Source organism: Aythya ferina, assembly GCF_964211825.1.
Source record: "Aythya ferina genome assembly, chromosome: 9".
In the NCBI taxonomy this organism is placed as follows: domain Eukaryota; kingdom Metazoa; phylum Chordata; class Aves; order Anseriformes; family Anatidae; genus Aythya; species Aythya ferina.
The window spans coordinates 26,006,966-26,022,504 of NC_140305.1; the positions used below are offsets into that span (position 1 = coordinate 26,006,966).

Consider the following 15,539-nt stretch of genomic DNA (forward strand, 5'->3'; position numbering starts at 1 on the left):
AGGGGTTCTGAAGGGCATAGAAATAAAACTTCAATTCAGTGAAACACTTTTTTTTTTTTTTTTATATATATATATAAACTGGTTTGTAGTAAGTCTCCAGAGAGGCCTGCAAAGAAACTTAGCTTCAGAAAAGCAAAAGTAACAGTCTGTAGAACACAACAAGCCCATCAAAGGAAAATGTGCCAAAGTAGGGAAAAAAAAAAAAAAAAGTCAGATAGCTTGACAGCCTGTGATTTTTAGTCCCCAAAGCAACTTTAAAACAACCAAAGCAACTCTTCCTTTCCATGAGGATATTGCTGTATTAAATAGACTTCACACAATGTGTTCATGCAATTCTGCTCTACTTTTCTCCATTGTGAGTGAAAATATACAGAAAATAAATGCCAACCTGCAAACATGCATTAACATCTTGATAATTCAGTAAGGAACTCCTATCCAACAGGAATAGTTGTTTATTGCAAACCATGAATGGAATCTAACCCAAACAGTCTGTACAAACTGCTTTGATCATGTATTTCAGGGAGTTTGATTTGCTTTCCAAAATCTAACTGGTAGCATCCAGAAGTTTTTTACTTTGAATTTTGAAGAGTAAAATAGAAATATCAGAATGTCTAGCATTTACAACAACAGTTGCCAGTGTTGAAGGCAGAAAAGATACAGAAAAAGGAAGCTTAAATGTATGCCAAAGGCAAGCTGGTGTACTACTACCCAAAAATAAAGGCAAAATGAAGAGTTGCTGCACAATATATTTCAGATTTATTTATTTATTAACTTTTTCCTTTAGAAATGATTAAAATGTACCACTGACACAAAACAGCAAAAGACAAAAAGTAGGAAACGAAATGTTGATTCAATAGTTTAGCCAGGAGAAACCACAATGTTATTTTTGTGCCACTCCTGAAGGTGGAATTTTCCGTTCTGACTAGACAAAAACAATTTGTCTGCTCGAAAAAAAAATCACTTAATTAAACTGTTATTTGCAAGTGGCATACATATGCCAGCAAGTATAAAATGCATTTATCTGAGAAACAGAGAGTAGCAGCTCTCTATTTTCATCTTTCTGAGCTGAGTGAAGTAGAAAGGCCTCCAGAGAGCTCCCCTGCATCCCACACGAGGGAGCAATGGAGACGTGTGTGGAAATCTCCATCAGGGAAGGCTCCTCACTCTCAGCTAATGTCTTTCCAATGAAGCCGTGCCAATATATCTCCCTTCTCTGTATTCCAACATTTACTGTTTTGATAACTCAAGTTGGTGGTGGTGTGGGTTTTTTTCAGAACAAAACCTATAGCAGCATTTTATGTGGCTGCACTAGTCCTAAACCGAGATATGGGATGCTTGAAGGAACCCCAGGCCCATGAAGGGGCTTCGGTGCCCTCTGCCCAGGGTCCCCTCTGACCCTGGCAGTGACTGCTGCTGCCCTTGCTCACACCTCACCCAATTTCCAAACTTGAGCCAAGAAAAAAAAAACAATAATCAATGGGAAACGCCAAAATCTTTAATTTTCTTGGACCATAAAATATAGTGTAAACAGCGTAAATGCAATCTTCTTCTTAAGCTTCCCTTTCAAAAACACAGCACTGGCTATTTCTCTGACTTCTTTCTTTCTTTATTTATTTACAAAGCACAACGCGTTAGGGGCCGGACCGTGCCCCAGGCCCGGTGCCCCGACTTCTATGAGGGGAGCAGCCCGGGGCAGGAGGGCGCTGCCGCCATCTTGTGGTAGGGTCCACGGGGCAGGGGGGCGCTGCCGCCATCTTGTGGTGGGGGCTCCGGGGCGGGCAGGAGGACGCTGCCGCCATCTCGTGGTGGCGGCCCCGCCGGCCGCCCTCTCGCCGCTCTCCTCCCCTTCCTCCATCGCCCGGAAGCCGTCCCCGCCTCCTCCGCTCCGAACCGGCTCCGGGCCGCGTGTGCTGGGCGCTGAGGCGGCGCCATGGAGTACATGGTGGGGCCGGCGGCCCACAGCCAGGGCAACATGTAAGCGGGGGACGGGAGGGGCATGGGCGGGCTCCTGGAACAACGTTTTTATTTGAGGGGAAAACAAAAAAAATACCTGCGCGTACCTTCGGTGTGCGTTGGGGTTCAGTGTGTGACTGACTTTTTTCCTTCTCATGTCGAAGCCTGTGCTGCCATTGCGGTGTGCCCATCCCGCCCAACCCGGCCAACATGTGCGTGGGCTGCCTGCGAGCACGCGTGGACATCACCGAGGGCATCCCCAAGCAGCTCACCCTCAGCTTCTGCAAGCAGTGCGAAAGGTGGGCACCTGCACCCCGACTTCCAAAGGCGGCACCCCCGGGGACCTGCCTCAGGGGCAAAGCAAACCAGCAGGGGAGCAGTGGTCTCTCTGCTCGGGGGGCTGTCACCCTCTGTGGTGTGTTTTCATCAAGTCTGGTACAGGTTGGAGGGGATCTGCTGGTTGCTTGCACCGGTTTGGAGATGGTAGTGCAGCTGCAGGGTTAGCTTTCTTTTCTAGGATGGTTAAATCGTCTTCATGGAAGTCTTTAATATGTGATTTAAGAGTAATCATATGAGCTTATGGGCTCTAAAAGCAAAAAGTATACAAATTAATAATGATGGCAGTAAAAGTTTGCATACTTTTAGAATGCATAAATCTTACTCTTTCGTGGAGGCAAAAGCTGTTGCATAGCTGATATTGCAATTGAAAGTTTGATAGCATCTTTTGAGTGATTTAATTGTTTGAAGTCACATTATATATTGTAGTATGCTTTTTTTTATTATAGATATCTTCAGCCTCCAGGAACTTGGATTCAGTGTGCCTTAGAATCAAGAGAGCTTCTTGCCCTGTGTCTTAAAAAAATCAAAGCTTCACTTAACAAGGTGGGCAGCCAACTGTGTGAGTATTTCACAGCATGTCTATTAGCACTACGTGAAGTGAAGTCTAGCTGACTCATACAAGTGTCAATTCTCCCAGAGCAGTCATTAGTATTTGTGTAGAGTTTATTAACTGCTTTATAGTGAGCACAAGTAACGATGATCTGATCTCAGAACTCGGTACTGGAATTCTGGAATGTAAGGACAGGCTGTAAGAAAGAACTTCGAAGCAAACTGAGGAGGCTACTGCAGTACAGTTCTGTGGCCTAACAGCATGCAGTGACCTGCACTGTTGCTGTCATATAGATGAGAGATGAGCGTTAACTGAATTAAACATAATTAACTGAAAGAAACTAATGTATTTTAGTGTACCTTAATTTTACATTATTAATTATTTATTTAGCATTATTAATTGGGTTTGGTATGCCAGCGTATGCTTTTTATAATAAGGTTATTCATTTTCTCAGTTAACTAAGGAACAACAAATTATACCATAAGCCTGTGTATTTTGGTAGCTAGAGCTGCTTGTTTTTAACACTGAGTCCTTGTTCATTCCCACTGGCAGGTCCGGCTGATTGATGCAGGCTTTATTTGGACTGAACCACATTCTAAGAGACTGAAGCTGAAAGTGACTGTTCAGAAAGAGGTAACAAAAGTAGAGCAATCTGCATGTAGCTTTTTTAAAGCTTGAATGGCAAACAGTATAGTTTTTATTGTTGGTACTGCTTTTTAGTTTATCTGTTCGCTGGTAAAATCTAACGTGTTTAATGCCTTCTGTTGAAAAAATGTTGACTTTGTTATGCCTAAAATTTGTCATTAAAGTGCTGTTCATCACAATTTGAAGAAGATATCTGCTGTCCCTGTAAAGTTGAGAAAACATTGCTGACATTTCTTACATAAGTATAGCTGTTGGTCATGCAGTTCTAGTATAATATGAAAGTTGCTTCAGAACGTTGTGGTAAACTAGTACTCTAGTCTCTTGACAGGACCGGCGAGAAAATCTACACTTTTGTTTTGCAGGTGATAAATGGAGCGGTTCTTCAACAAGTATTTGTGGTGGAATATACGGTTCAGCCCCAAATGTGTGAAGACTGTCATCGAATTGAAGCTAAGGATTTCTGGAAAGCTGTAGTTCAAGTGAGGCAAAAGGTAGGGGCAAACTAATTTTCATTTGTTGATGGCAAAACAGTAACGTGGAGAAATCTTTGGATGATTTTTTCAGGAAAAGATGTGCTTACACTTGCCCACTGCCACAGTAACAGATTTAGTGATTGATGTTTTTTTTCCCTACTGGTCTTAGTTTAAAAAAGCCTTTTCTGTTTTCTAGTATTATTAGCATATTCGTTTTTATGTGATGGCTTGCAGGCAGATCCTATGTGAATTTTTAAATATCCTTCTGTATTTTAAGGCAGTGTTAGAAACAATGGGACAGATTGTTTATAAATATTTAAATCTTTAAAGAAAATGTTATCTTTAGCAATCAGTTATACAAAAATAAGAAACAGAAGCTTTAAAGAATTTGTTATAAACAGAGCACATCTCTGAAGTCATTTTGATTATTTAGGGTAGCCTTTGGACTCTTCCTTTTCTTTTCACATAAATGTTTATTCTCCAGAGATATTGCATTTGCACTAGGTGGTTCTTAAACAACTTTGATAGATTTATCTTGTCCTGGTTTTAGACTCTGCACAAAAAGACTTTCTTCTATTTGGAGCAGCTGATTTTAAAACACAAGCTTCATCAAAATACACTTCGCATCAAAGAAATCCATGGTAAGTGGGGTGGCTCGTTAATCTTCAGGGTAAATGTAATACGTGAAGTAGGTGTGCTCATCAAGGTTTTCTTTTCCTTTTAGATGGCCTGGATTTTTATTATTCTTCAAAGCAACAGGCCCAGAAGATGGTAGACTTCCTTCAGTGTACAGTTCCATCTAGGTACATCACTTACATTTATTGCATTGAGTACCCAGAAGCTTCTGAGAAATGTCTTTTTCCTTTATTTTGAAAGAATCATGGAAGTGTAATGAAGCTGTATTCTGGCTGAAATAGACAAAACCCTTTCTACAGAAGTCCTGTGTCTTCCATTTAGCCATTGTGAAGCTAACCTTTGTGCATCTTTCCACTGTCTTAGTGTATTGGTTGTTGATAGCATATGCTTTTGTTGCTGTACGTTGTAGTGATTATTTTATGTCTCAAGTAATGTCGTTCTTGCCGCATGAAAGCTCTGTTTTTGTGTTTTGTAGATCTAAGTCATCCCAGCGTTTGACCTCACATGATGTTCATAGTAATGTCTACAATTACAAAAGCACTTTCTCTGTGGAAATTGTTCCGATATGCAAGGTAGCTTCTTTCTGCTTCATCTCCAGAGGGTATTGTATGAAGTGGGTAGAGTTTGGTTTTGCTAAGGGAGGCAAGATTTATTGTGTGTGTAGGGGAACGGGGAGGGTGTACCCATACCAAGCATCAAGTGCAGGTAGCAGGTACCATGAAGTTGTTGGGGGATGTTGGGTGGAGAATTGAAAACCTCAAGTTTAAAAATCTCTGTTTTGGATTTCTCCAAAGACTTGCTTAAAAATTAAGGAAATGTGAGTGTAAACTATTTTCTGTTTGTGTGCAGGACAATGTTGTATGTCTGTCACCAAAACTGGCGCAGAGTCTCGGTAACATGAGCCAGATCTGCGTGTGCATTAGAGTAACGAGTACTGTCCACCTCATTGATCCGAGCACTCTGCAGAGTAAGTTCTCTTTTTTTTCTGTGCTATGCAGCGTGTGATTTTTTTCTGTTGTTGGCACAATCTATTTTTGGTTTCATGAAATCTTGTATTTTTACACCTTCGTGTTGTAAATGCATCTGTGCACTCACAGAATTGGAAATTTAACAGCAAACTGACACATAGCTCTTCCCTAAACTTCATTTCCCAAGTATTCTAGGCAAAATGTGGAGGGTCAGTACTAGGTTCATGGCTCTAGTGCCCCTCTAAGCACTTAGATTTGTGAGAGGTGTGCTTCTAAAATTAGAAGACCTCTTTTTTTTCTTTTTTCCCCCCACTGTAATTTCAGTTCTAGCTGTCTGGGTGCCACAGAAGCAGATGCTTTGATTAGATTTTGCTGCCCAGCTAGTTATACAGACTGCATTGTGTGCATGTGTATTTGGATGCTTTATATAGTAGGGGTGCATGAGTCTGTGTATACACTCTATAGTAGTGTGTGCATGTATCCTATATAAAGAAAAATACCTCTAATAAGGCTACGTCCCTTACTAGAGAAATTATTTTTGTGAATAAAAATCATCTGTGTTTCAGGCAGGTGATACGTGATTTGGCTGTCACAGATCATCAACTGCTCTCATAGTGAGAGTTTGCAATCTGTGTCTTGTCCCAAATAGCTTGTTACCATTTAAAAAAAAAATAAAAACTTGAACAGAATGCATTGCAGTTGCCTACATTTTGGTGAATGCTTTCTTTTAATTTCTCCGATGCGAGCTCTCTCTCCCTTGTGATTGCCATTCTGTTTTTTGGTTTGTTTTCCAGTTGCTGAAATTGATGGAAATACCTACTGGCGCTACCCTTTCAATAGCTTGTTCCACCCAAAACAGCTGGAGGAATTTATTGTTATGGATATCAATAGAGTTCAAGAAAGGAAGAAAGGTGCAGGTGCAGGGGCAAGATCAAACAAAGTAAGAGTTCATTCCTCTGTGTTTAATTTTATGTGTTAGGCCTTCCTCTCCTCTCCATCCCCTCCTTCACTGAACATCAGTTTTGCATCATTCTATGTTAAAAAGCCAGATGTATGTCCTTCTGTCTTGCCACTTGCAAAAGCTCCTCTCAGGCAGTTGTGGACAGTGTTTTGTTTTGGAAATTGTGATGAGTTGGATGTTCCTTGAGTCCCACTTTTAGAATTTTGTATCAAACAGTTTAAACTCTACATTCTGTTATCATCATTGAAAGTATTGTCAGCTTTTCAGCTCTTCAATTACTGATTTCTTTGGTTGTTGAAGTGTAGAAGCATTGCTTTTTAATCAGAATCAATGGACTGGTGCCAAATGTTTGGTTTTTTGTTTTTTTTTTTTTCCTCAGGCAAAAGCTATATGTAATAGAAAGTTAGGAAGTGTGTTTTTAAAAAAAAAAGAAATAATTGAGTTCCCGCAAAAAGTGATTGCCATGCCCATTTCCTTAGCTTTGTAAAGATGAGAAATTAAGAGTAGGGAGCAATTTGTTGGACGCCTGTTGTAGAAGTACAAGCTTAATTACAATTGTAATTTAAACCAGCAATGTAGCAGTACAAATATTTCAACAGTACCGAAAGCTAAGCTGCATTTATTACAAGAGATTATTTTTCATTCCTCAAGCACACGCTGGCTGAAGCCTGGGTACAGAAAACCTCGGAGTTGGATACAGATCATCAGTATTTCTGCTCTACTCACTTGGGACACATTCTAAATCCTGGAGACCTTGTCTTGGGGTCTGTTCTGTTTCTTGGTTTTATTTGAATGAGCTGTGCCATAGGAGTTAGCATTTGAGCCTTGCAGTAGGAATTCTGATGATGAATTTACATAGGAAGTATGAAAGGCTTTAAAGACTTCTGTCTGCTGTTGTGGAAGGGAAGTTTTGAATCTCTCAAGAGCAAACACAGGAAAAAATACTGGCAGCTGATGACCTAACTCTTATTTGGTTGCTAGGAAGCAGGAATGGTTGTTTCGGTTCATACTGCTGGCCTGGATTCTTGCTTATATATTATCAAGAAAGTTGTTGGTTTTCTAGGTGAAATCAGCAAAAGGGGTAGAATCTTTCGTTGTGGCCATGAAGAGATGATTCTAATACAATAAAACTTTTCTAGTAGAAATAACGCCAGGAAAAGCAGTGTTAGTAGTATGAGAGCTAAAGCGTTGACTTCTAAAGTGCAGATAAGAACTGTTCAGACACAGATGAGAGGGATATTCAAAATGCTGGGCAAGGCCCAAGGAAGGGAAGGCGTATGGCCTTTTTGCTTGATAGTGAGTATTGTGTACAGCAGTGACAAATGTGAGATGTTTGTAAGATTAGGCCTGGACAGGGATGCTTAAACACGACTGAAGCCAGCAGAAGCTCAGGGATATTGTTACGCTGGTTCAGGAGGCTGCTGAGTGCAATGTGCTACTGAATTGGGGAACAGCAGCTTGTAAGAGTTACTCAGTTTCATCAGCTGCATATTGATGTGGATTTTTTCCTTGCTCTCTAATTTGGCAACATTTATCTTTCTTCGGAGCTGTAACTTGTGTAACTTAGGCGCTATGCTCTTTAACACAAGCATTAAATTAGCTCTTTAACACAAGCATATAATACCTTGAGAACAATCTTGTACATTCACATTAAAGGATGAACTAACTACCTGTTCTAATTTTAGATTCGACTTGGCCAACTGTAACTTGAATGATGAGTTTGTGAATAAGATGAACCCACACAGTATTCCCGACGTGGTAAGAACATCTTCTTTCTCTGTATAAAGTTCTCTGCGTTACTTAGGGGTATTAAGGCACATATAATAGTTTTATAATGAACACACACGTTCCCTGGTGTTGAAGGAAGGAGATGTTAACATTGAAATTAGTATAAAGTTTGATTTTGAGTACATGCTTTTTTAAGTGGTGTTTAAATAATGTAGTTTAACTTACCTTACTTGTTGCTGTTCAAATTACCGTGCACTGTGTGGTGAAAACTGTATTATATCTCCAATCTGTGCCTCTTCGGACACAAAGGTTTCCAAATACTTTGGATTGAATTGAAAAATACTATACAAATTCTATACAAAGTTTTAGAGTGTCAGACTGGCCATTGCGGGGTGTTCAGGGCAAAAGTACAGATCTCTTATGCTGCCTTGTGTTTGTTGGTAAGAACGAGTCTAACATTCATTCAGCTGATTTTATGGTTGCTCAAATGTAGACTCGGGTGGTGTTTTGGTTTGTTAAAGTGTGCCATCAGTTCTGTTTAAGGTGCACGTGTGTAAATATTTGTTGCTTTTCTCTGTAGGTATTAATAAAGAAGAGCTATGACCGCGCCAAACGCCAGCATCGCAGAAACTGGAAACTGAAAGAGCTGGAAAGGGACAAAGAAGGCATGGATACGGATGATGAAAGGTTTGTTGTCTGCCATGAAGCTTTTCAGTCCTTTCCACCTAGGATACTGTGCCAAGTCTAGAAGTAACAGTTACCACTTTCTGCTGAAGATAACCCCCTGCAATGTAATGCTGTACTGACTGCTAGGGGGGCACAAGCAAATGCTGCTGGTTCTAGGTGAGCACGATGATGGCTCACAGCACAGGTTGATCTCAGTGTTCTTTGAGGAGTATCTCTGCATTTTTCCCCTTTTCCTAGAGCAGGAAGTGCTTCAAGCATATGTACCTTATGCTTTTAAAGTGTTCTGTTGTGATTTCTATGTTTTCAGGGAAGATGGATACTGAGGCCAGTGGTAGGGGGCAAGGCACAAACTAAATCCTGAATCTTAAAGATAACCCTGCAAGTCTTTCAGGTTTACTGTTGCAAAATATTAAAAAACTATGTTATTTCAAGAAAAACCATGAGACAAACGATTAGAAGCATTGTGTCTGCTTTATGAAGCACTGTGAAGCATTATGGCTGCTGTCTGTTTGGCTATGAAAACATCTTTGTGGCTGGTTTTTCATAGCTGAAAGAGCAAAAGGAGTTATTAAATAATGTCCAACCGAGTAGAAAAAATGAGGTAATTAGGTGCTGATAAGAGTTAAAAATTTGGAGAAAAAGCAGAAATAATGAGTTGGAAATGTTGGAATGCAATCAGAAGGCATGTCTAAAGAACTGCAGGCTGCAGTCATTCCTTGAGGCTTTGTTTCTTTGATTGTTTTATAAACTTGTGTAAACGCAAAGGAAAAGTTTAGTAAATATATGAAGCATCTTTTACAGACAATACCAAGACTTCCTTGAAGATCTTGAAGAAGATGAAACCATAAGGAAAAATGTCAACATTTACAGAAGTAAGGCTTTTTTAACTGTTTAATTGCATGTAACTTCATCATTACCATTTGAGTGAAGATATTTTTGTTGTAGTTTTGCCTTTGGATCTTTGAACTGCTCATTCTTAGAGAAATGCAGTAATGTGGTGATAGCGTGTGGTATTTCCCATGCACTGTGTGATGCATACAGTCATATGGAGGTAAAAGCCTGTTTTCTTCCACACCCAAAACCTGTGCAGGATGAAAGATTTGATAAATAACTTGGCATCTTCCAAGAAGGCAAGCATTATTAGCCTTTGGAGTTCCTGGGTTTTAGGAGGGAGTTGTTTGTTTGTTTGTTTGTTTTTACTTCTTTGGGGTTGTTTAGTTTCTTTTGGTTTGTTTGTATTTTTTTGTTGTTGGTGGTGTTTTTTATTGCTTAGCTGTTCTTGTGTTGTTGTCTTTTTAATTGCTCTTGTAGATGCAGACATTCCAGTGGAGAGCGACACGGATGACGATGGTGCTCCACGGATCAGCCTGGCTGAAATGCTGGAGGATCTCCACATCTCCCAGGATGCCACTGGTGGGGAGGGAGCGAATATGATGACAGAATAAGACCGATGCATTAATCAATGCAATTAATACTCCCTTGGAGAGGAGAAAGTACCCCGTACATAAGCAAACATTATGAACTGTGATCACGTGGGTGTGAAAAGTATCGTGATCTTTATCAGCGTACCCCTAAATCATGTTGCTGAACAAACACTTTATATATAAATTCTCTTGAGGATCAGCAATTGCAGTTAAGTTCCTGCGCAAGCATTGCAGCATCAGCTCCACAAGTTCTTTGCACCTCTTGAGCACTTTCTCCTGCAGCTTCTGCAGGATAAAGACCAGTTGACTAACTGCAGGTTTATCCACTGGAAATAGCCCTTGTCTTAAGTGGAAGACACTTATCAAGGAAGAATATCCAGAGGGAGAGATTTTATTCTAGTTTGCTAGACTTTTATCCTTTATAAATTGCTTCCTTTTCTTCACCTGAAAAGGATTTTGTCATGTCTTAATCTCTTTGGCACAATGGGTTGAAGCCTTTTATGACGATGCTAGATTATTCCATGTAATATTTGGGGAAAGTTCAAGAATGTGTCTTTGGATCCTTTGATAAGAAGGCTCCAAATACACACGTTGTGTACACAAAACAGTTCTTTTAAATTGTTTGAAGATGCAGCCCAGAATCAGAAAAAAATGTGTCTTCTGTTAAATGGTAATGAATATTTTATTGTACTGTATTCCATGCCTGTATCGGTGGATTAAAAGCAGTTTTTAATTAGTAACACACATTAACAACTATTAAAAGATTATACGGACTTTTTTGTTCTATCATTATTTATATCACTGTTAAGTTTATCTCTACTGTAAACCCAAAGAGAGCACAAGCAGGATACTAGGACCTTACATGCCGATTGTTCTGGTTTTAGTTTACTGCAGGAGCAGTGTGCCAGAGAAGGCAAAGGTATTTTTGGTTGTAAAAGGCGGAGGTATGTTTAGTCATCAGTTCTTCATGCTTTTTTTTGATTATGTTTCACAATCTTGTAATCATCCATTTGTAAAGGGGGAAAATGGAAATTTGGAAGGACAGTTTTGATGTAGGCATTGTTAGCAGCTCAGGCATTCCTTAGAATTGCCGTCTTTTACTGTGTGTTTGTGTAACTAAGCTCTCCTGCTTTCTCTCCCAGGAACTGTCTTTTTGTTTTGTTTTGTTTTCTACTACGTAGAAAAGCAATTGAGAAAAATCCATTCAGTTGCTGAAAAGCAAAGGTACAGTTTATCTCATGACAGTAATTTAGTTCAGTATAAGGAAAGGCATGACATGTTTGTTTTTTTTTTTTTCTTTAAAAATGAGAATGCAGCTGCATAGCTAACCTGAATTATCACTACAATAACAATGTTTTATTATACAGATGGTGCTTGTAGCTACACCTGCCAGCAGCGTTGCTGGGGAAATGTAGATAATCGCAATTCCAGTGACCCCTGGGCCAAAAACGTGGAAATGGAAGAACTTCAATTTGCAGCTTGTAGTCAGTGTGTTCGGTGTCTGGATGAGGAGGTTGTGATTTTTCTGACAGATAAAAACGATCAATCCTTTCACATGCTGTGGTAGGAAGCTTCCTGTTCTTGGCAGATGGAGAGGGAGTTGTAATAAAAGTTTGTTTTAAACTGCACTGTTTTGATCAACCCTTCTCCTTCCTCTCTAGTGTTTTCCTTCATAGTAGCCCTCAGTAATTTCAGATGTAATGCTGTCTCGTCTGTCAGCCTGTTTGTTACTGGAGATGCCCCTTTTCTTTTTACCCCCATGATCTGTTACCAATCTCGGCTTTCAGGCATCTTTCAGCAAGAGACTTGTATGGTAAGATGCCGTACTGGGGATGCAAAACAAACAAGTCATAAATCTCAGTCTATTGCTTGGCTTTTGTGCGTTTGTTTGCTAGCTAGTGACGCGTAGTAACAGCTCCCAGTGAGCGGGTAAGCTGTGTGTGTACTTGAAACCCAAGTTAATTCTAATTTTAGGTTCTCAAGTTTACAGCGTCCCTTTAACATTTCAACAGTTGGGAGCCAGAAGAGGCTTGGGTGGTGCACCAGCAAATGAAACGTGTGCCAAGATCTTCTCAGTGACACCGGATAAGTAATTTGACAAAAGGTACTTAACAGCAGCCTTTTCTCTGTTGTGAAGTTACCATGCATCTCCTAAAAATCCCTACCTCTGGATTAAGCCAGGGTTTAAAGGGAAAGCACCTTGTTTAATACAGTACAGATTTATGCATAGCAATGCAGGTATAAAAGGGTTGCTTAGAGCTGAAATAATTATATGGTGGTGAAGTCTGAAGTACGCTTGTCACACTTCAAAACACTTGCTACTTGTGGTAAGCTAGTAGTAATCCGAAGAGCAAGTACTTTCTAAAGTTGTATTTAAAAAAAGAAAAAAAAAGCCTAGCCAGCTGAATAGGTTCTGTTTCAGCACAGAAGAGTTTTGTCCTTCAAAACAGCGAATGTGTTGTTTCAGAATTAATTATTTCTCAGTGAGAAACCAAATAAGGCTCCATACAGGCCCTTAGCCCTAACTTCCCCTGCTTAGAAATGGTGGGAAGGAATAGTTCCTTACGCTAAGGGAGTTTCATGTTTCCTCCCCCTGCTGAATTAACGATGGGAGGGAGGGAGACAGGGAAAACGAAAAACTACACCTAAACCTGGGGGTTTTAGAGCTGAACCTTAATTTTGTTTAACAGTAAATTACTTTGGGGGGGTTCAGTTCCCTTAGTGAACATGTTTCTGTGAGATCTGATGTATTAACTACAATTCTAGATCATTTAAATGAAATGTCAAGTTCTACCAAAAAACAAATCCATTGTCATGAGAGCTGTTGCTCAGAATTTTGTAATGAGGAGCTACCAGAGGCAGTTGTTCCAGGCATGCAGATCCTACCAACACGCGTGCAATAATAGTGCACCTGCTTAAAGGGCGGAATGAAAGCTGTCTCTATTTCTGGCTTTAAGGTGAAATTTACCTTTTTCCAGGAGGTCTGGCACTAATCCAGCCCTGAGAGAGCTGAAGCGCTGCACGGACAGTCTACAGAAAAGCTGAGGTATCTCACAAGTTACTGAGCTCACGCCTGTCAGCGCGTCACAGAAGGTTCACACATTTCTGTAGAAGTTGTAGAAAAGCTGTGATGTTCTTGTGATTAATGTGACAGTCCACCTGATGTCACTGTTCCTTCACGTTAATGGCCTGAAGGGCAGTAGTTTCAGCTGCTGGAAGGAAAAGGTGGCTATAAAGTCAGGAAAACTGGGTTCCGTTCTTGTCAATGCTGATGTAGTTTCTGTTAGGTTGTTTTAAATGCAAATGTTGTACCTTCAGGGAAAATAAGACAAGGCTTTGGTCTTGATGTTAAGGACTTGCTGCTGGTAACCTCTCCTGCTGGCAGATTCCCCTCCCTGCACTTCACCACGGCCGCTGACTTGAGCTGCGTGCTGCCAGAACAGCTCTCAACATGGGTGAGGTTCGTGTAGCTTTCAGAGCTCTTCTGGCAGTGTTTGCTGTAGCTCATTCCAAAGCATAATTATGTAGCAAAGAATATTATTACTTTCAGAATTTACCTGTTTTTAAGTTTTCTGTTTTTCACCTTCATCATAAGCTTAGGATGGGAACCTGGTTAAAGCAGGAAGAAGAGATGAGGTTTAAAACTTGTCAGGATCTCAGTTCCATGGTGAAAAACACAGCTTAATCAAGAAAGGTGTCTGCATAATTTGAATATTCAGCTTTATAAGATGAAACAATTACGTGTGACAACTTCTTATGTTGACTAAGATGCTTTAGCTGTGCTAGGGATTGGAAGGACTTGAAAGACCGAAAATAACCAGTGTTTAGTGACAAATTTTATAAGAGAAGGAAACTAGTTAAGCTGTAAATTATTTGGCAGGTTGTTTGTATACCGCTTAGCATGATGTGCCTTCATGTTACATAGGCTGTAATGATGGTGGTTAACACCTTCATTATTAATGTTAATTCATACCTTTTTATTGGGTGGATCTGAGATACAAAGGGCTGCAACTTTTAACCCGTACGTCTCCTGAAAATAAGTTGTGCTCATGTAAGGCAGCTTGTCATATTTAAGCCAGCATGAATGCAGCAGAAGAGAAGGCCCTCAAAGACATTGTTTGAAGCACTAGGTTTGTTTTAGATTTTTTTTTCTTAAAATATGAATATCGTATTCAAAACGATCCAGAATTAGGTCCTTTAGGAGTCTTGAATCCACCAAGGAGCAGAGATGTTCAAACAATTTGGTTTAGACAGCACTAGACACAGGAATGGAGGCAGAGCCCTGGCCTCCTTGGAGACGCAATATCAGGACAACTTTCCCAATTTCAAGTTGTGTGTCACTTAGGGAAATACCTGGAAAAGTCTCTGTGTAGATACTTGTATATCGGAGACCTCATCCAGGACGACTACTACGAGGCTGTTGCACAAAGTACTTTGAGCTGAGCAGAAAAATTAGGCAGAAGGCTTCAGCCAGGCAGGACTGACTGATTTCAGGTCGGCTTTGGAAAAGGAAGCAGGTTGTCTGTAAACCCAATGTTGTTCTAAACACACGTGCAAGATGGAATATGTTCTGCGGGATGCAGAGGCCAGGAAGCGCTGACAAGTTCATCTTGGAAACAGGATTTTCAAGTCAGATAGCAGGCAGCGAAGATAACTCAAATTGCAGCCAGATGTGAGTAGCAGCATAGACAAAATGTGGATGTCAGAGTAGCAAAACCAATAAAAGTTAACAAGGGTCCCCAACTTATCTCAGGCCTCAAAAATTGTTAGAAGCAATCGGTAGCAGAGGAGATAATGTTCTGTGCAAAACAAAATCATTATCTTCATTGCCTGTAGGAATTTTAAACTATTTGCGTCTATAAAATAGGGATTACAGCTTTATGAGATGAGTTGTAAAAGTCCTACAGTAATAAACCTCCATAATGAGGAAGCTGCGCATCTACTATAACATCCTAGTTGTAACGATCAAACAGTTCACAGTGAACAGCCTGAGCTGTTTTACTTTAGCAGTTATTTATTATTTCGTTCTTTAGCTTCAACTCTTGCTGAACCAGTGTTGTTAAGTTGTATGATTTAAATGTAAGAGTCCTTTTAAAAAGTTGGTTAAGCACTGACGTGAACAGTGCTTCATGTCGTGCCCATGTTTCTTTCTAGGTCTGAACTATTCACAAAGAT

At 40.1% G+C, this 15,539-nt stretch overlaps 1 protein-coding gene across 1 annotated transcript; it reads left to right on the forward strand.

Annotated features, from left to right (window-relative positions):
- Positions 1 to 1,822: 1,822 nt before the first annotated feature.
- Positions 1,823 to 11,137, forward strand: NMD3 (NMD3 ribosome export adaptor). Its single transcript, XM_084529545.1, has 15 exons — positions 1,823 to 1,974; positions 2,118 to 2,252; positions 2,739 to 2,835; positions 3,395 to 3,475; positions 3,850 to 3,978; positions 4,511 to 4,601; positions 4,685 to 4,763; positions 5,072 to 5,168; positions 5,446 to 5,563; positions 6,359 to 6,504; positions 7,177 to 7,289; positions 8,211 to 8,283; positions 8,834 to 8,940; positions 9,742 to 9,812; positions 10,252 to 11,137. Exons 1-15 carry the CDS (start codon positions 1,931 to 1,933, stop codon positions 10,383 to 10,385), a joined length of 1,515 nt encoding a protein of 504 aa, XP_084385671.1. The 5' UTR covers positions 1,823 to 1,930; the 3' UTR covers positions 10,386 to 11,137.
- The last annotated feature ends 4,402 nt before the right edge of the window (positions 11,138 to 15,539 follow it).